The following is a 21,290-nucleotide window of genomic DNA, read 5'->3' as shown; positions in this document are numbered from 1 at the left end:
GAAAAAGTTTATAGAAACAACATGTACCCTTGTGTAAAAATTAATTTTAATATGTATTTACAATGCAAATTACTTACATCGATGAGAACCACTAGAGGTTCTCAGCCACTTTCAGCAACCTGTATTTTGAATGGTCAACTAAGCATGATCCAACACTTCAAATCACATGTGAGTCACTTGTGTGGTCCTTTATCAAATACATATTCGATTCATGAATTGTGAAAGTAAATGGTTAGACTGGATGTCATGCATCATCTCCTTTTTGCATTCACTTAGAGCAATAATGGAGGTAGATGCAGAAATTCACATTTACACTACTGTCGTGAAATCAAGCATCACACCCATCCCTCTTTCTCTCGCTTACTCACATGAACATGACCAGTTCTTAGGGATTCTACTAACACACGTTTTCCCTGTCTCTCTCTCACAGACAAACACACAAACACAGAGTGATATTTACATTGGTCATATACGGCTCTCTAGGATTCATCTGATGTTGAGCAAGGGGAATGTGTGTAATCAAATAACATGATGTTATTTAAATCATAAAACCCATACCTCTCTCATAATGTACACTGGATTGCAGTGGATTCATAATATACACTGGACTGTAGTGAACTCATACACTGGACTGTAGTGAACTCATAATATACCTTGGACTGTAGTGGACTCATAATATACACTCGACTGTAGTGAACTCATAATATACACTGGACTGTAGTGGACTCATACACTGGACTGTAGTGAACTCATAATATACACTGGACTGTAGTGAACTCATAATATACACTGGACTGTAGTGAACTCATAATATACACTCGACTGTAGTGAACTCATAATATACACTCGACTGTAGTGAACTCATAATATACACTGGACTGTAGTGGACTCATAATATGCACTCGACTGTAGTGAACTCATACACTGGACTGTAGTGAACTTATAATATACCCTGAACTGTAGTGGACTCATACACTGGAATGTAATGGACTCATAATATACACTGGACTGTAGTGGACTCATAATATGCACTGGATTGTAGTGGACTCATACACTGGACTGTAGTGAACTCATAATATACTCTGGACTGTAGTGAACTCATGATATACACTGGACTGTAGTGAACTCATAATATACACTGGGCTGTAGTGGACTCATAATATACACTGGGCTGTAGTGGACTCATAATATACACTGGACTGTAGTGGACTCATAATATGCACTGGACTGTAGCGGACTCATACACTGGACTGTAGTGGACTCATAATATACACTGGACTGTAGTGGACTCATACACTGGACTGTAGTGAACTCATAATATACTCTGGACTGTAGTGGACTCATAATATACACTGGGCTGTAGTGGACTCATAATATGCACTGGACTGTAGTGGACTCATAATATGCACTGGACTGTAGCGGACTCATACACTGGACTGTAGTGGACTCATAATATATACTGGACTGTAGTGGACTCATACACTGGACCGTAGTGAACTCATGACATACACTGGACTGTAGTGGAGTCATAATATACACTGGACTGTAGTGAACTCATAATACACACTGGACAATATAAAGTTGGTGGTCCTGTGGCTGTTATAACCACACAGCAACCAGAGAAACTTATTACCAGAATTGATGTCTACATCATACTCATTTCATAGTTGTATTTTTAAGGTAAAAATACTGCACAGTTTTCCTTTAAACACAGGGCAGTGGGGGAGGATGATTCACTCTACAGCCATTCAGGATAAATCTCCTGCCTTTCAACAAGCCTGGCTCTAAATGAAATTATTTTGACAAAGAAATTAAACATTGTAAGGTGTTGCCAATATATAGTTTTTTTCTGCAGAAAAATAAATGATCTTCTCCTAAAGGACTCTTGGATGCTTGAATAACTTCAAATCAATTTAAAGAATCAGATCCAATATTTTTTAACCCCTGGAGACACAAGTTTCAAAAGCACAAAATGTTGGAGGACATGAACTCTTCAGTTTGTAGTCAATAACATCTAGATTATATAATGAAATTTAGCCTAATTTATTTGTTGTTTTCATCTTATCAGGGACTGCACTTTGCACACAGTGCTCAGCAGCAGGGGAGCACCACAATGGACCTTGTTCTCTCCAGTTTATTCACCTTGTACACCTCCAATGCCACATGCAGAAGTTCTCAGATGACAATTGTGGGGTGTGTGCGTGATGGACAGGAGACAGAGTACAGGAACCTGATAGAGGTCATGTGATGCAAATCCAACCAACTGCAGCTAAACATTGCGAAAAAAAGGAGATGCTAGTGGACTTCAAAAAATCCAGGCCTTCTCTGCAGCCGATCTCTATCGAAGGGGTTGATGTGGAGGTGGTCAGGACCTACAAATATCTTGGAGTTCTTCTGGACGACAAGCTGGGACTGGTCAGTGAATACTGACACCAATACTGGACAGAGCAGGCTCTACTTCATCAGGAGACTTGGCTCATGCAGGATCTGCCAGAAACTCCTTTAGATGTAGCCAGTATGTTCTTGTGTGCAGTAGTATGTTGGGGAAGCAGCATTAAGAATTAAGAGGGATGTGAGGAGACTCAACACACTGCTGAGGAAAGCTGGTTCTGTGCTGGGAACAGAGCTGGAGTCCCTAACATTGGCAGAGGTGTTACCACACTCTGCACAGTGCCATCATCAGGCAGAAGAGCTCTTTCAGAGGTAGACTGTTGTCTGACCAGTCCCAGCTTGTCGTCCAGAAGAACTCCAAGATATTTGTAAGAAAAAAACTGTTTTGCATCAACAAACGCTGCTGGAAAACATTTTTTTCAAAGCAATTATTTTTTTCAAAAAATCGGATTAGTATCGGTATCGGCAGATACCCAAATGTAAAATATCGGTATCGGTATTGGACCTAAAAAGTGGTATCGTGCTATCCCTAATAAATACTCTCATATAAATACAAATACATTTTAACCCCTTCCCTCAGTAACACAATATAAAAATACAGTTGAGCCTGTTTTAATTTAATGCCAACCACAAAACAAGTGGAGAAGCAACAAGATATTGGTAAAACTTTGTAAGGCTATATCAAAAGCCAAATGAGGTAAATTGGCAAAAGGTCAGTAGTAGGTTTTACATTCAGAGAATTATGAACATGCTCATTAAAAAAAAAACTGAATGGAAAGGGCCCAAAATTCACATAAACACCCACGTATCGCAAAAAAATAGTTTTAGTCTCCAATGATGTGAAAAATTTGATAATTGCTAAGTGCAAATGCACAAAACAGAGATGAAAATGTTTTTCTAACAAACAACGATTTGTTTGATTTGTTGATTTTTCAAATAAACAGTGATTCCCCCAAGTCTCTGTCCTCTTCTCTCCACATTTTCTAGGATCACTGTTTTCATATCAGCACCACCCAATCTCCTTATTATAGTGCATGAGTATATTACTGTACACATACAGAACTCCGCAAACAGCGGGAACCACACAGCTTTTTTTAACACTCTATACCACAGAGGCCACACAGACACCCCAACATATAAATATTACACCAAGCTTTTTGATATAAAGTGTGATTTTGATATAAACAGCTTCAGAACAAAGCCAAAAAGAAAACAATTTCGATGTCACCCCCTGGTCATGGGAGCCTACATCATCTGAAATATATTCATAAGGTTGTGGTTGATGAAAAAACAACTCATTTCACTTTTTTTTCTGCTGATATTTCTTTATTGCACAAAACATTTGCAAACCTATTGGATGGAAATCAGGCTAGTAACAGGACTATGTTTCAAATGAGCATGTCAGATAGCCTGGGTCTTCCAAAAGTAAAGATAAGGAGGTGTTAACTACTCTGATAAAGACTGTACATGAAAATAATGGAACAATTCAAGAAAAATATTTCTCAACTATAAATAACTTGTGGTGCACAATATTATCAAAAGATTCAGACAATTGGTAGAGATCTCTATATAAATGGACAAGACCCAAAATCGGTTTTGGCTCATTGTGATCTTCAGGCCATAATGAGTTGCTACAATAAATGCAGCCACATTTCTGTAGTTTAAATGACTGCACGGGTTCAGAAATACTTCCAAAACCAATGTCTGTGAATGTCTAGGATTGTGGGGAGCTATGGTGCTCTTTAGTTTGATTATTTTCAAAAGTTCCATATCTGTTAATGTGGAACTGTAAGTTTGAGAGGAGAAAACACTCTACTTGGCTCAGTTATGCCATGTAGACAATGACTTGTTTATATTCACTTTCTGAATTAACACAGAAACTCATTTGTACCTCAAAACTCATTTTTTTATATGCACTTTCAGTTTGCGTTTACTTTCATGCAGTTAGCAGTCCAATAAATAGTGGACCCCTACTTTAATAATCTGAAACAATAATAATTCTACCCACGTATGGAGCAGGAACAAAGCAATATCCTCATTTCTTCCATTGATTTTCAACTTTTGGAGGTCTCTTTGCTGGAAGGAAGGAAGCTTAGAATGTACTAGTTTACTGACACTGGAGCTTCATAAAAACACATTAGACTGATTTCCTGTCTGCAGACTCTAGTAAATTGCGAGGAAACATTTGAGTTTTATAAAAAAGTGTTTTTGTTTGCAATCATGAATGTCACTTTTAAGAGAATCTGATACTTATTATTAAAAGTTGTCCTGTCTGGTTACATTTGTTATTTTCAAAAAGTACTAAAGTGGATCAGGGACCTTCCTGTGTAAAACGTTTTATGCTGGAAGAGGTAAATCCTGGAAGAGCAAACCTCTGCTACTAAGTAACTTTTATACAGGAACCCAATAGTTCAACTTTTCAAAGTTCAAAGTTTATTGATGTGACAATTAAAAGTGAACATATCCTGCTATATGCCATTGTACATTATGACAAAAAGTATGTTGACACATACCTTTACTGGGTTAAGGTGTTTTTCTGTCTGACAGACACATCATACATTTTGCACACAGTCATGCATCTCTACGAAAAAGCCCTTAATTATTTAGTGACAAGAGTCTGGAGAATTTTTGCCAAACAAGAACTATACCGTTCCGGAACGCTGACTGATTAACAGCCATGCTAATGGTCGTCACAAAAGAGTGCAAAGAGATTAGGGTGCAGATGATATATCCATTCCAGTCAAAAAACACTGCTGAAAAGTTTGCTACAATTTCAGTGATTACAGTCCCATCTGAGAAGAGGAAATTCATGAGCAACTGTGCTGTGATGTTTATGATAGTCATCTTCATCTGTCTCTGCAGACGTGCAGAGAATAAGCCACTCTCTTCCACATTCTTCATGTGTCTCCAAAGGTAGTGAACTGTTGCAGAACCCGAAACCAAGGTTACAAAAATGCTGAGAAACATGTAGCCTAGCCTACAAAATATGTCCACCAATTCTATGTTAGAGCTTATTTGGAGGGAATTCAGTACTGCTGAAAACTCATCTGTGGAATTAATTTGTCCTGATAAGAAATTTAAAACCACAATTGCACTGCTAATGTCCACTGCCAAACAAAACAAACAGAAGGTTGCATTTAAGATCAAAGCAGTGTATACGAATGCTCTAATGTTCTTCTTAATCCAGATGAAGAAGGACTGCTGAAGAGGAACAATTTGACAGAAATAAAACGTATTCTTCAAGTGGCAGGAAGTAACAATGGTCATCATGGCATACAACATAACATAAAAAATCAAATGAAGCAAAACATATAACATGAAAACATCAGTCAGGTCACGTATGACAAAGTCACATAAAACAATTAAAATGCTGCAGGAATGAATGGTAATGTTGCAAGCAACAAGTGATCCCTGTAAAACCTTGAGGATGTTTTTCAGCTGCTCTGCTCCTCTTTGTGGAACGACCATGCAGTAGACAAAAAAGATGTTCAGAAGAATGCTGACAGCAGAAGAAGGCACATTCACTAAAGCAAACGCTTTCGCACTCATTGCCACAGAGAAATAGCTCGAGCTGTTGGGATTCATGATAAATATCTTATTGGTCCAGAATTACAATTGATTAAGAGCATGTCATAAATTCTATCTTTAGACAGTTCTTAATTCAGCGTTTTCAGGGATGTAATGGATGGACCAGTCATTTTCATTTTGTATTTGCAATGCAAAGTACACTTTCCACAGTCTGGTGTTTTTGTTTTCCCTGTTTATTATTAATTATGCTATTTATCCAGTGGGTTTCTGTTCCTATTCATACTCCACATTTTGTTATTTATTATCAGAAAGTCTAGTAGCCGCGATGCTCACAGGTCATTTTTTGCAAGTCTAAGCCCATAACACTTCACTATTTCTTATGAGTTTAAAATATGTTCTTAAACCCACTTTTAACAAAACATTCTCCTCTTTTTTTTATTTTCAAAACAACAACACAGTCCTCCTAAATGAACAGGCTTTTTAATGAGTTTATCACTAAGTTAACCAAACTGAGTTTGGACCCGGATGTGACGTTTCACGCGGTCAATACATCATCGACTTAACGACAGCAAAGAGACCGTTTTCAAAAGCAAAGACAAGCTTTATATTCAAGAGTGAGTAACTTTAAACACACATTAACATGAGTTAGCCTTTCCTCACTGTCCTTTACAGTTTTAAACAACTGGAGCACAAGCAAAGAGAGATATGTCTCTTTACAAATATACGATGAAGAAATTAGTAAAATATTAGAGCTGTCAGCAAAATGGACACAAGCATGATGTTCTGTGCATGCGCAGTCCAAATCTGCTAGAGACAACGAGCTGAATACAAAATGTAATATGCCTGTATTTACAAAAAAAAAATGCGTGTATTTTTGGTTGACTTTCTTTTAAAAAAACAATAAAAAGGACCTAGTATTTGGGTTGAGTATCAGGAGTTATTCCCAAACTACAGAAAGAGTATAAAGGTCCTCCACACACCTCCGTATTTGAGGGTTTTTGACTGGAGACGGCATCAGCGTGAGAGTATTTCGAGTGGCCATTTGAATCTGCATAATACGTAAAAAGCAAGAAAGATTAAAAACAAAACAAAAACAGCTTAAGATCAACCCAGTTCAACGGGCAGTTGTACTGTAGTGTAGTATTTCGAACAGCAGGTGGCGCAGTAAAGGTGTGTTTCAAATTTTTCAAGGCATCAAACTATTTTGGCTGCAAATGTGTTCCTCGTTCAGCCCCATCCCTAATTTACACATGAGCTGCCACCCACTGAAAGGTTTTTCAGCTGATGCTAGTGTGTTGGAGTCAAAGCTAAAACATTGGCTGCCAAAATTCTCGTCCAAATACGTTAGGTTCAGACGTCCCTCGTAGCACAGAAAGTAGTGCAGGAGCAGTGGAGAGGAAGGGAGCAGTGTTCCTTCTCTTAGTGCGTGTGTGAGAGAGGTGCCCAATTTGACATCAGTGTGTCCTTTCCAAAAATCTGCCATTTATTTCTATGGGGAAAAATACCAAGATATTATGAAAAAGTCTAATCAGTTTAAAAAATTGATAGCACAATAAACAGCCCTGAAAAGAGGACTGTGAAATCATACTCAATGACATTACTTACTTACATTAATACAGTTTGCAGCTGCATCAAGAAACGCAACCTGAAACTCTTCTCAGGAAGCCTTAGCTGACCTCAAATGTGCTGTGGTTTTGATTAGTCCTTGTGTTCAAATTTTAAAAAGTTTTTAGAAAACAAAAAAGTTCATTCATTATCTGTAACCCTTATCCAGTTCAGGGTGGCAGTGGGTCCGGAGCCTACCTGGAATCTCTGGGCGCAAAGCAGAAACACACCCTAGAGGGGTTACAAGTCCTTCACAGTACGACACACACTTTTGAGTCACCAATACACCTACCAATGTGTGTTTTTGGACCATGGGAGGAAGCCCATGCAGACATGGGGAAAACACACCAAACTCCTCACAGTCATCCAGAGCGGGACTTGAAAACACGACCTCCAGGTCCCTGGAGCTGTGTGACACTATCTGCTGCACCACCGTGCCGCTCAAAGCAAAGTACAAATCACAGATTCTTGTTTCTATTGCATTTTAAGATGCAAACTTTTTTTTCATTCCATTTTTATTGCATTTTTCAACGGGATTCATATTCATATATTTCAAGCTATATTAACTCTAACCCCAATCACACCTTATTGGTTTTGTTTTACCTAAATATTACTGCAGCAGAAATTAGATTTTTGTGAGCTTTCAGTGAGTAACTTATCATTGTATCTTCGTGAAAATATTTGGCATTGTTTAACATTTGTCAAAACTAACATTAGGAAAAGTTAAACAATAAATAGATTCTCTGAAAATATTTTATCACTCCCATACACTATACACATGGTGTACACTTCCCTTAATCTAGTACACCTAACTGAACCATTACGTGATAAGCAAATTACTCGTGTGATAGATAAAGAGTGTTAAAGTACAAAAACCAGGTTCAGGACTGTGAAATCATGGTGTTACAAAAAGTCAGAACGTTTAAAAAGGATTAATAAACAGAGTTGTATACACAATATATGAGCAATAGCAGCTCTATATCAGCTGTAATCCCAGTCAAATTATGACTGTTCATGTTGAATACCAAAGGATATAACAACAAAAAATGTCTTGCCATCATTGAATTATAACTTCTTTATACATTAAAAAACCTGCAGTGTCAGTGTTTAAGATGACAAAACACAACAAACCACAATTCATGCAGCTATTAGAAATGTTTTAATTAATTGCTGTGGATGAACAAAAAGTCTGGCACATACTGCTTAGTTTTTTTTGGCCAAGTTTGCCCTGACATTTGTAGAGAATTTTCATTAATGTAAAAGTACCAATGTTTCACTCACATCCTCCTCCTTTCAGTCAGTCATTTCTACAAGGTTTTGCCAAAAATGAACTATTCTTTGTCTGAATATTGTTTGACCAATAGCCAGGATTAAGGTTGAGCAAAGGGTGTACAAAGAGATAACACTGCAATATATGTAGCGTTCTGGATCAAAATTGGGTAACTTCATTCGAAGAGGTCCATCACATATTACCCAGGTTGAGCAGATGAAATAAAAGATAGCCTGGATGACGCCAGTGATGGTCACTCTCATCTGTTTCTGGAGACGAGGAGAAGAGAACGAGCTGCTGCCCTCCTCCATGCTCTTCATGTGTCTCCTCAAGTAGAGAATAGTTGCACAGCTTGATGCAGACATCATACAAAGTCTTATCAAGTAATAAGCCAGTCTTAACCAGTAATTTATCATAAATATCTCAGACAGCACCAGTAAACGTGAGTCTTTTGCATTCTGTTTGGTGCATGTGAGACTGGAATTAGCTTCTGCGACACTGTAACACAAACGATCGAGTTCGGAATAATAGAATAAATTGCTAATAAAGCTGGATGAAAAGAAGACTCTATCCATGACCAGAGCAGAGTACACAAAAACTTTTATATTTTTCTTCAGCCAGATGAAAAAGAAACACCGAGGTGGAACAATCTGGCAGTAGTAGAATACATTCAGCCAAAGGTGGGAGGTCACGCTGGTCCTCATTGTAAACAGCAAGACCTCTAGCAAAACATAGTAAAACAGAAACCATGATGATTTAGATGCGAAGGAGACGAGGTTGTTGTAAACAAAAACAATAACGCAGGTATGAACAGCAATGTTGCCCCCAACCAGGGATCCAAGCAAAACGTTGAGAGGTTGTTTCAGCCGCTCTGATTCTTGAGGTGGAATGATCATGCAGAAAACACAAAATAGATTAACGATCATACTGAAAATAGATGTAACCAAATTCATGGAAGCAAATGCTGTGAAAGACATTCCAATAATTTCAACTCCAGAGGAATTTACAGCCATTTCTCCGACTCTTTTCAGAACGACAAACGTTCACTTGGCGATCATATGTGTTCTCTGCTCTGTAAGACAATGTTTGCTTCTTAATAACGCCCCCTTCTATTAAAAGGAATCAGACCGAGTCAGGCTGGTAAATCTGCATGTCTCTCGACAGTGGCTGTCCGCATGAATTCTTACCTAAATTTGAATAGTAAGTAGCTTGAATTTTTTATACTCCTGACTAGATATACATTTATACTGCTGGCCCACTGAGAATTTAGAACCGATAAAAAAAAATCTGGGAGGAGACTGTGGTGCACTAAATGTACATTATTTGACCAAATCTTTGTTGACAGTTATGTGAAGTGTGAAATTTATTAATAGTAAGTGTGTCCCTCCATTCTTCTGACAAGAGTTTTCACTACATGTCTGAACATTTTGAACTATGACAGTTTGATGACCATCTTCTAGAGAGAATAAGTGAGGTCAGGATGATTATTTTCTTGTGGTCTCAGTCGATTAAAAAAATGTAACCAAGTTAATCACAAGCACAATCTGTAATAACTCATGATTAATTACAAGTAAAAATTTATTTTTATTATTGGAAGAGATCAAACAGATGCATGTGTATGCAGAACAGACTGGTTTGAAGAGACCATGTTTTTGTTTTATTTTATTATAATATTTCAGAGGAGTTTTAATTTATATGATATTTGAATTAGAATCTCTTAATTTGTTGAGTAAATGTTTCAGCGAGAGAGTTTACATCAAACACAACGAAGCTCGAACACAAGTTTTAAATCAGAAATTTGCAGTGTGCAGCTCACAGCTCAGACAAAGAAACACCTCCATGTTCCAGAGGCAAATGTGTGTATTAAAGCAGGCATGAGAAAAAATAACATGCCAAACTACTTGCTGTGTGTGTGTGTGTGTGTGTGTGTGTGTGTGAGAGAGAGAGAGAGAGAGAGAGAGAGTGGTAGTCACAAGATCTTTTCTACAGTGAGGTGGTACTACAATATACAACAAATATAATTTAAAAATACGATTAAATTAAAACCTTTTTGTTTATTTTGTTATTTAATGCACTGTACAATTAAAACACGGGAATAAAATATTGGAATAATGCAGGCTAAATTCTCAAATCATATTCTGGAATTTCATGTATTTCTTTATTGTTCGGGAACAACATAGGAGCAACAGCATTATAAATAGTAACATTTTACAAAATTATATGAAACTTATCAGAGTTCCCTTTGATTGTTGCAGTCTTGTACATCCACGAATTACATTCCTAAACTTATTAAATTTATTGTGTGAATCTTTTTGCTTATACACTCAAAAAAGGTACAGTAGAGGTACAGCACAGACCAGTTTTATTCCCAAAAGGTTCTTTACATTCTCTCCTCTAGAAGATAGGGTGAATATAAGTTTTCTTTATGGAACTGTGTAAAACTGAATAACATAATATAAGCCCTGGAGATGAAATGTAACTTATTAAATCAACACAATTTTCTACTCTGAATGTAATATAAATACAATATGTTACAATATAATATAAATAAAGATGTTCAATAGTGAATATGATGAGGGATGAAACAGAAACACAACTTGTTGTTCACATACAGCAACTGAGTAGGTCAAAGTAACAATTCTAATATAAATTTATGTCAGAAACCACCTACATGACACCTGACTCTACACCCAAACCCCCCCAAAAATATATATACAGTCAAAACAGCCACTAAAGTACAAGTTAAACACAAATGTTTTAGCAACAGGAAGCTAAAAAAATCCAGAACCCTCCACACCTAAGTACTAAGTACAATGTTACATTTTCAGTATTAACGTGCCCACACTTTGCCTTTACAACTACATTTCTTTTCATTATTTAAAGTAATCGTTATGGATCTACATTCAGTTTTAAAAGCTTTTCTGCTCCGCATGATTTAAGAAACCCTCAACACATTCCGTGATGTTGAGGTCTGGGTACTGGGCTGGTCAGTTTATCAAACACCACCAGCTACTTAGTTTGATTTAAATTTTCTCTTATTTTTATCTGTTCCAATTGTCACATAGGTTTGTATGTTCAGAGCAGAAGAACGGACAGAAACACTCATTTATTTGTACAGGTCTGAAAAAAGAGTGAGAAAGAAGCTTAATTGTCTAGTGATGCTAGTGAATGTGAGTGTTTGTCATCCTGTGAAGAACTGGCGCCCCCTCGAGGATGTGTTCCTGCTTTGCGCACAGTGATTCCGGGTAGGCTCCGGACCCACTGTGACCCTGAACTGGATAAGGGTTACAGACAATGAAAGAGTGAATGTCTGCTAGTCTACTATTATTCATTCAGATTACAAATTATGGAATAAGATTTGATTTTTTTCCAAAGATGCGCAATCTGCTGCCGAAACATTGACTGACCAACACACACATTAATGGATGTCGCAAAAGAGTACACAGAAATGACAGTACAGAGCATATGCCGATTCATATCAAAAGATATTGGCAATTTAATTCTAAGGAGTGCATCAAGCATCATCCAGGTTGAGCAGAAAAAGTAAAGGAGAGCCTGTATAACGCCTGTGGTGGTCACTCTCATCTGCTTCTGTAGTCTAGGAGTGGAGAATGTGCTGTTGTTCTTCATGCTCTTCATATGTCTCCACAGGTAGAGAATAGTTGCAAAGCTTGCTGCTGACATTGCCCAAAGATTGAAGACATTTAATCCTAACCGAATCCAAAAATTGACCAACACTATATCAGACAGTAAAATACGTGTGCATGATCTGTTCTGGTTTGTGCCTGTGGTGTTGTTACTGGCTGTATATCTCAAATATTCAGTAAAATAAAGAGCAAAATCTGAAATGTTTAGGACAAAGTCAAGCAGATTATATGTTTTTTCTAAGATCAGGGCAAAGTATATGAAGAGTCTGATATTCTTCTTCAACCAGATCAAGACCGAACACGTAGCAGGAACAATCTGGCTGTAGTAAAACACATTCAGCCAAAGAGAGGAAGTCACACTGGCCCTTACAGAAAACAGAACAAGATCTAGAACAATGTAGGTAAACAGAATATTAAATTCTGAAAAGGAAAAAAATACAAAATCCCTTAAAGCCCAAAGAAGGCTGCAGACATGAAGAACAGTGCTGAATCCAAACATTGATCCCAGTAAAACCTTAAGGGGTTGCTTCAGAGGTTCTGAGCCCTGGTCAGGAAAGGCCATACAGAAAATGAAATATAAGTTCATAATGATGCTGACTACGGAGAGAGGCACATTCACTGCAGCAAAAAACATGGAACTCATTTCAATGACCAAAACTGAAGCAGCATTAGAAGCCATTTTGCTTACATTTATGGATTGCAACTTTCTACAGATACCTCCTTCTTGAAGTAAAAAATGTAGTGACCTTTCAGAAGGAAAAGCAATCCTTAGAGTAATATACAGCTACCTCAATCATTGCTTGCTATCTTCACAAGTCCAACATATATGCTGTCCACTGGTAAGGAGGTGTGTCCTTCTTTAAAACAACACTCCCACAGTGTGTTTAACTTTCCAAAGACTATTATTCATGGCTGTTGTTGGTGTTAATATGTTACCAAAACAGGATACTGCACTAAACATGAAGAGAAACCTGTGAGGAATCTTTCTACAAGCAAAATACTGGTGAAGGAGCACTTAGGCAATTTTCCACATGTGGAATTATTTTGTGTGTGTATTAGGCAGATCAATATCTGAAACTGTTAGCCAAGAAAAGTGAAGACTTTTATTGTATAAGTAAATACAAATGCATGCCAAATAAAGAATTCAAACTGTCATCTTACGTTGTATAGCAGCACCCTCCACAGTCCTTGAAGACATTTATGAATTTTTGGTTCTCTGGTTCATCTGCAGCATCACCGATAAACCCAACACGCTTTTTATATGTGTACTACCATTGCTTAAAATCGTCATTAGACAATAAATTATATCTCTGTATCTATGTGCATTGTAGAACTAATGCCAGTGGGTGTCCCTCTGACTTAATACATTTTTTGAACTGTATGCTGCAGAAAAAATAAATACAGTCTCCCACTGGGCATTTCCTTTAGTTTTTAAGGAAAAGAGAAACAAATATGATAATAACAGCTACTATAAAGCAATAAATAGAAACGGTAGAAAGATCATGGGTCAAACTGTTGCTTATTACAAGACAAGTATGCATTTGCATCTGACAGAAACTATATGGTATGGATTAGTAATGGCTAACTGCGTCTGGCTGTTATTCGTAGCTCATGTGACAGGCCAAACAATGTCTCACAGCGTCATTTTATTAGCTTTAAGTGTTTGAGTCAAATATATCATCAGTTTCATTTGCACATGGAAGATTGAATAGAATTTCATTATGGGGTCTCGTTCTGTTATTGTGTGTAAGCAGAAATCCACACCTCTCCTACTGTGAAAACTATGAAAACTTTACGACAAGGCTGTTGTCACAGTGTATTTACAATGCAAACTGCTCTCATTGCTAAGAAGCACGAGCAATTCAGGACTTCATATCTATTCACGTTTTAGTGGAGCAACACATGGCTTATCTCTTTAATGATCATTTTGACTTCAATTAGAACCAAATTGTAATTTGCAAATCAGAGTAAATGCCTGTAAATATACACTAAATACATTCTAGTGATGAGGTACTCCACTAAAATCAGTTTTTAACAATCTATACTTCATGTATTTTTATAAGCTATTATAGTTGCATTTGTATTTTTTTTCTAACAAACTGTATATTCTCCGTTATTAGAATGAAATGAACAAGTTTCATGAAAGAAGACTAATATTCTATACCCTAATCTTTGCTACAAAAGATGCATAGATACTGAGGCACATTTATGACAGGCAATTGCTTGAATTTGTGTTCATTTATCATCTCAATTAAGCCACTCCTTCTGCCAGGAATCTGCAATGATTGGTGACAGGCTGTCACTCCTGTAACAAGTATGAAAATGATCTGTATAATGCCCTATATCAGTTTCCATGTAGATTTACATTGGAAATGGATCAGACCAGACAAAATGCTTGAAGGATTATACTGCACATAAGGGCTAATCCTACCCATTCACTGTCGGCCATGCGCAACACCACCTGATTTTGTTAATGTGTTCACCACATCAAACAAAGACAAGAGCACCATGAATCAAATTAGGTGGTAATAGGCAGGGTTTAAAGATTGTAGAGCAGACAATTTATCATTGCCTGTGTAACACAAAATAAAGTGTATGTGCCCCATCAATCTGAGCCAGGCCCTGCATTCTGGGAAATGAGGTGAATCACTGGTGCAGTGCTGCATCATTGATGCAGGAAAGGGGAGGGGAAAAGGGAATGTATTAATATTAGCCATCACACATATTAGCCATATGCTAAACATGGACTGAATAATCCACTACGCACTTGTAAGAATAGGTGGAACAGATGACAGGACTACTTGAGAAACCACGGTTTAAATCAAATAAACAAAGGAGCTTTAACAAAGTCCATTTGCACAGACACACTCTAAGATTCAAACCATCAATTTCATGCACAGTGCATCACCAACAAAGACATGAGGGAAATAATGAGTGAAAATCAAAACTTGAACATGACATGGCCCAACACAGAGAAATAAAGGCAAGAAAATTTGCTTTTTTAGAAAAAATATAAAGCACATAAAATATTAAGTAAAACGCCAGACTGTAAGAGTATTAGCTCATGCAGGCAATTAAGCATGAATGTTTTTAAACTTGAGACTATATTTTAACATCATTATCATTTCATTGTCTGTAACCCTTATCCAGTTTAGGGTCGCGGTGGGTCCAGAGCCTACCTGGAATCATTGGGCGCAAGGCAAGAACACACCCTGCAGGGGGCACCAGTCTTTCACAGGGCAACACCTACTCACACCTAAAGACACTTTTGAGTCACGAGTCCACCTACCAACGTATTTTTGGAATGTGGGAGGAAACCAGAGCACCCGGAGGAAACCCACGCAGACACAGAGAGAACACACCACACTCCTCACAGACAGTCACCCGGAGGAAACCCACGCAGACACAGAGAGAACACACCACACTCCTCACAGACAGTCACCCGGAGGAAACCCACACAGACACAGAGAGAACACACCACACTCCTCACAGACAGTCACCTGGAGGAAACACACACAGACACAGAGAGACCACACCACACTCCTCACAGACAGTCACCCTGAGGAAACCCACACAGACACAGGGAGAACACACCACACTCCTCACAGACAGTCACCTGGAGGAAACACACACAGACACAGAGAGACCACACCACACTCCTCACAGACAGTCACCCGGAGGAAACCCACACAGACACAGAGAGAACACACCACACTCCTCACAGACAGTCACCCGGAGGAAACCCACGCAGACAAGTGGAGAACACACCACACTCCTCACAGACAGTCACCCGGAGGAAACCCACACAGACACAGGGAGAACACACCACACTCCTCACAGACAGTCACCCGGAGGAAACCCACACAGACACAGGGAGAACACACCACACTCCTCACAGACAGTCACCCGGAGGAAACCCACGCAGACACAGAGAGAACACACCACACTCCTCACAGACAGTCACCCGGAGGAAACCCACACAGACACAGGGAGAACACACCACACTCCTCACAGACAGTCACCCAGAGGAAACCCACACAGACACAGAGAGAACACACCACACTCCTCACAGACAGTCACCCGGAGGAAACCCACGCAGACACAGAGAGAACACACCACACTCCTCACAGACAGTCACCCAGAGGAAACCCACACAGACACAGAGAGACCACACCACACTCCTCTCCTAAACATTATGCAAAATAGTCAAGAGAATTTTGTTGGGTTTTTTTCTTCCTTTTATCTGCAGATCATTGAATATCTTTTGCGTTTGTGTTTATGATTAATAGCCTTTAATCCATTACAGCTAATGTTATTTACATCCAGGAAATCTCTAATACACTCAGCTATTTGTTACAGTAGAAGAACACAGCAGTATATTATTCTTACATAAACATGGTGTAATAGCTGCAGTCACAATGTAAAAAATGTTGAAGTATTCCAAAGTATTCTGAATATGTTACTATTGTTACCTTACATATAAATAAATATATTTTAGGGCATGTGATTTGTTTCTGTAACAGAATACATTTTAAAAGTAGAAACTGGCAAAATGCATCATTATCCACTTTATGGAAGCTTTAAAATTAAATTTAATACCAGGCCTTGACCCCCTTACAGCCGTGTTTATTAAAAGATGCTATAAAAATTTTAGAAGACAGGCTTCAATTGTCCAGAAAGACCAGAGATTCAGAAAGTACGTGATGTTTAAATGAGCTTAAACTGAAAAAGTGACATTTACTGAAATTCCAACAAAAACACACCACAAATGTGGGTTAATGAGATTTCTCCACGTATCAGAGCACAGTCCTAAGGCTAATTACGTTTTTTTGGCCAGTTCCTTTAGAGCTGAGAGCTTGAGGAAAACTTGACTGTGTGATGCCATTAAGAGGTTTATAAAGTTTATGTGTAATGAGTGTCCCCTTAAACAGTAATAAAAACACTGCCCAGAGAGGTCAGCAGAGAACTCATTTTAAATGCAATGAAAATTGCTCTGCTTGTCTGTGCTGCAGTTTGAGACGAATGACCTGCTTTACCAGCTGAAGCTTTAAGAAAAATATACATGTATTTTGTAACAAACCAATCTTCCAAAATACTTTCTTTGACCTTATTAACAGCTTTAAAAAGCTTTAAAAATATGGATGTAAACAATGGAATTATGCAATCATTATAATAAAATAGTATATAATATAAAATATAACAATTATTATAACAATAATCTATAAGTGTTAATCATATTCAGCTGCACATGAGCTTAAGGCCATCTTGCCCAGTGCTAATCATAACCTAAAGGATAGAAATCTCCCAGCAATGGGCTGTGCAGCAGTGATGAATGTCATCAGTTCTTCAAAGAAATGATCCTCTATTAAATATAAAACTATCCAAAAGAGTAGAAATAAAATCGACATTATTTTCAGAAATGAATGGTGGATGAGTAGATGTTCACTAACTCTTGCCATGTACTGCTCTGTTGCTTAATCATAAAAATGTATTATTTGTGGTTTTTAAGATTTTCCAAACATTAACTCCATGCTGACGAAATAATCTCGGACCGAGATCCATGTTGATAGCTGTCCCCAAGACCGTACACGAAAATGCCAGTGCAAAGAATGTGCTCAGGCAAACTGTATTGTGGTGGGATTACAATTGAAGGATTTCATTAGCCACCAGGGAAGTGGAGCAGAGAAAGTAAAGGGAGAGCGTGGATAATGCCTGTGATCATCACCCTCATCCTTTGCTGGATTCGAGGAGAGGAGAAGGAGCTGCTCCTCTTCATGCACTTTATGTGTTTCTGCAAGTAAAGAACAGCTGCACAGCTTGATTCAGACATCACACATCATCCTTTCCATGATCCGAACTGAGAGAATGAAAACTCAGAGGTTTGTCTTAAGCCAGAAGAAGAAAAGATGCTGAGTAGGATGCTGTTTCCGTATTTTAAATCAGTGAATTTGATGAGGATGTGTAGTGCAGATGGAAAGAGCAATGTTGTTCCCAACAAGTAATCCCAGTGCTAAGTGGTTGAATCAGCTGTTCTGTTTCGTCCCACGGTGGCGCAGCAGGTAGTGTCGCAGTCACACAGCTCCAGGGACAAAAAACACACGTTGGTAGGTGGACTGGCGACTCAAAAGTGTCCGTAGGTGTGAGGGTGTGAGTGAATGTGTGAGTGTGTGTCGCCCTGTGAAGGAATGGCGCCCCCTCCAGGGTGTATTCCTTCCGTGCACCCAATGATTCCAGGTAGGCTCCGGACACACCGTGACCCTGAACTGGATAAGGGTTACAGATAATCAATGATTGAATGAATGTTTTGTCCCATAGGGATACAATACAGAAAAATTTATTATATTAATTTAACCAGGGTCAAGCCAAGAATCATTAGGAGATATTTTTTATTTCATTTGTTTGTAAACTGATGATATCCAGATATCTGTCACATGCACTCAGTGTAGGCTGTTTGTTTGTGTGATATTTGCATTATAAACTTTTACATTTGCTGCATAATTTCATTCATCAGCTTTAAATATAAATCTAATTTGTGGTCTCTAAAGTTTCTTTGTTGTCTCTATAGTCACTGTATCCTCCTGAGACTTTTGCATGGTGTGCATTTTTAATTTCTCCTAGCAATTTGGGATTAGTAGGAACCAACAAGTATAAAAACGAAACTTTGTCTTTGTACTGGAAGTAGTTTTTGCAATAAAACCATATCCTCATATGGGGACAGTAGTTTATTTTAACATTAAAACATTATCCTTGACATTTAGGATCAGAAGAACCCAATTAATCCACACATGAGGATTTAGTCCACATTTAGTCACACAATTTTAGCTTCCTGCAGTAAGGTTCTCCCAAAAACAATGTTCTCATATGCATTGAGCAATTGTTTGCTTTTGACACTGAAACTCTCCCTGAAATTATAAAACGAAGCGCAACAAATGGCATAAGGTAGAGTCCCAATGTCCTCAAACGAGTACTTAATTTATACGGATAATGTGTGCATGCCAAATGAAGCTAGAGATGTTATTGTACGTAAATAAACTTGTTTCAAACTAAAAATTCGATGAGAATTTTTGCCTGGCCCATGTTTCTGTCTAGACTGGCTGTAGAAACATTTGAGTGGGATTCCCACCATCTTGTTTTCTATCAATTGAGTGTAATGTTGGCATGTGACCACTAGATGGTACGAGCAGTGTCTCCATATGAGGCCAAAGGGTCAACGTTTTAAAAAATTAAGTAGCATGGTGCAGTATGGGAATGTGGGGTCTCTGTAGCAGTTACTTGGGCAAACTAATTCCTACAGTAAAAGTACCTTCTCTTAATTTTAGTGTTTATGAGTATTTTTATGTGTTTGAGCATTTTCTTGAACTGCAGTGGAACTTACTTTTACATCCACTCTCTATCAGCATTACTTTGAACGACCTTTTTTGGTTATTTTCATCTAAAGTTAAATAATCAATATCACTGGTGTCACTCATCAAAAAATCAATAAGCCAAAAATAAAAATGTGTCTGGTTTAAAAGAAAAGCTTATCGTTGAATAAGACTTGATGAACATATAGAGATCAAACAAATTAAATTGTAATGAAACATTTTAGAACAAGGCTACACTTATAAATGTTTATAAATGGTTTACAATTTTTTATTAATTGTTATTGTATCATTTATAACACATAGACAGACAGTGTAACGAGGACCTTATTTGCCAAAAAGTAAATCCACATCCATCTACACCTCAGATCTTTCAGAATACACACCTTACTCTGTTCTCCATCAGTTGACATTAAACCTGTAAACAGTTAACCGCTGATAGAATAACTTTTTTAGACACTAACTATAATGTTGCGTACTTTAAGACATGAAATTTTATTCACATTCTCAGGTCTTAGTTAATTCTTTACCTTGACATTTTCAGTATTTTCTCTGACACTATCAGTATTAGACAAAACAAAAAAAGAGGCCACTGTTGCCCTTTATATCACTGTGTTAAAAACGATTATTAATGGCTTTTGAGGTGGTTAGATCCTAATTAATAACCATGTTATGAACAGATTTTTAAAACCACTTATAAACCTTTATAAGTGTAGTCCTGTTTTTACGTGGTACCGATTGTTGTTGCCAACTGCAGCAAATGCAATAAATCCCAAAAATACATTGCATTGTTTTATGGTGTATATATGTTACAAATGTCTTCCGCACGCAAACCAAAGGAAAAATACTGGATGCTTGAGCATTGGAGGTAGGTATATCATACTGTATTGCTGGGTCGTACACTGCTAGCAGCAAAAAGTAACTGAATACATGTTTTTTTAGTGTGAGTTGTATCATATTAGAGAAAATATACCAACCACAGTGCTCTAAATGTTCCTTACATAAGCAAATACAGTGAATTTATAAGACAACACAAGCTTGGTTTATTGGTTGCTTCTGTCCAGTTTTTTTTTTTAAATAAACGTTGCACTCTTGATACTGTATCTGTTTTCTAAGTGTGTGGGGAGGGGTTTTACAGTTCTTAGAGAATCTTTCATTAATACATGAATAGATTACATTATATTAATCAAAGAGCCCTGCTGAAGCAGCTGCACTTAATAACCCTCATTTTCATGCTGCTAAATTACCCAGAAAGAAGAAACAAGACAAAACTGCAGCAGAGTTTGTTGTTGTTGGAAGTTAAAGTATTTTTTGTAGTGATTGATTTTTAATACGTGCAGCTCTGCACATTCATGACATCAGTCAGTGTCAGTCATTAGTCGGGTCATAAAAACAAGATATACACCATTACTGCTTCTTTATTTAAATATGTCTGACTAAAACGCCAGATTTTATTGACCATCCACAGGGAAGAAAATACTGGTAATG

At 37.7% G+C, this 21,290-nt stretch overlaps 2 protein-coding genes across 2 annotated transcripts; both read right to left on the bottom strand.

The window, feature by feature from the left end:
• Window positions 1-4,986: 4,986 nt before the first annotated feature.
• On the bottom strand, window positions 4,987-5,976 carry LOC136710450 (uncharacterized). The gene has a single exon (XM_066685949.1). It carries the CDS (start codon window positions 5,974-5,976, stop codon window positions 4,987-4,989), a length of 990 nt encoding a protein of 329 aa, XP_066542046.1.
• A 2,841-nt stretch (window positions 5,977-8,817) lies between these two features.
• On the bottom strand, window positions 8,818-9,690 carry tas2r201.1 (taste receptor, type 2, member 201, tandem duplicate 1). The gene has a single exon (XM_066685948.1). The coding sequence runs from the start codon at window positions 9,688-9,690 to the stop codon at window positions 8,818-8,820; it is 873 nt and encodes a 290-aa protein (XP_066542045.1).
• Window positions 9,691-21,290: the final 11,600 nt, after the last annotated feature.

This window comes from Hoplias malabaricus, chromosome 12, assembly GCF_029633855.1.
Source record: "Hoplias malabaricus isolate fHopMal1 chromosome 12, fHopMal1.hap1, whole genome shotgun sequence".
Classification (NCBI taxonomy): Eukaryota; Metazoa; Chordata; class Actinopteri; order Characiformes; family Erythrinidae; genus Hoplias; species Hoplias malabaricus.
The sequence above is the reverse complement of the archived record's forward strand: the minus strand, read 5'-3'. Positions and strand labels throughout refer to the sequence as shown.

Excerpts from the sequence above, each read along its gene's own strand:
- tas2r201.1 (XM_066685948.1), bottom strand. The coding sequence starts at position 9,690 with ATGATCATTCCACCTCAAGAATCAGAGCGGCTGAAACAACCTCTCAAC.
- LOC136710450 (XM_066685949.1), bottom strand. The coding sequence starts at position 5,976 with ATGAATCCCAACAGCTCGAGCTATTTCTCTGTGGCAATGAGTGCGAAA.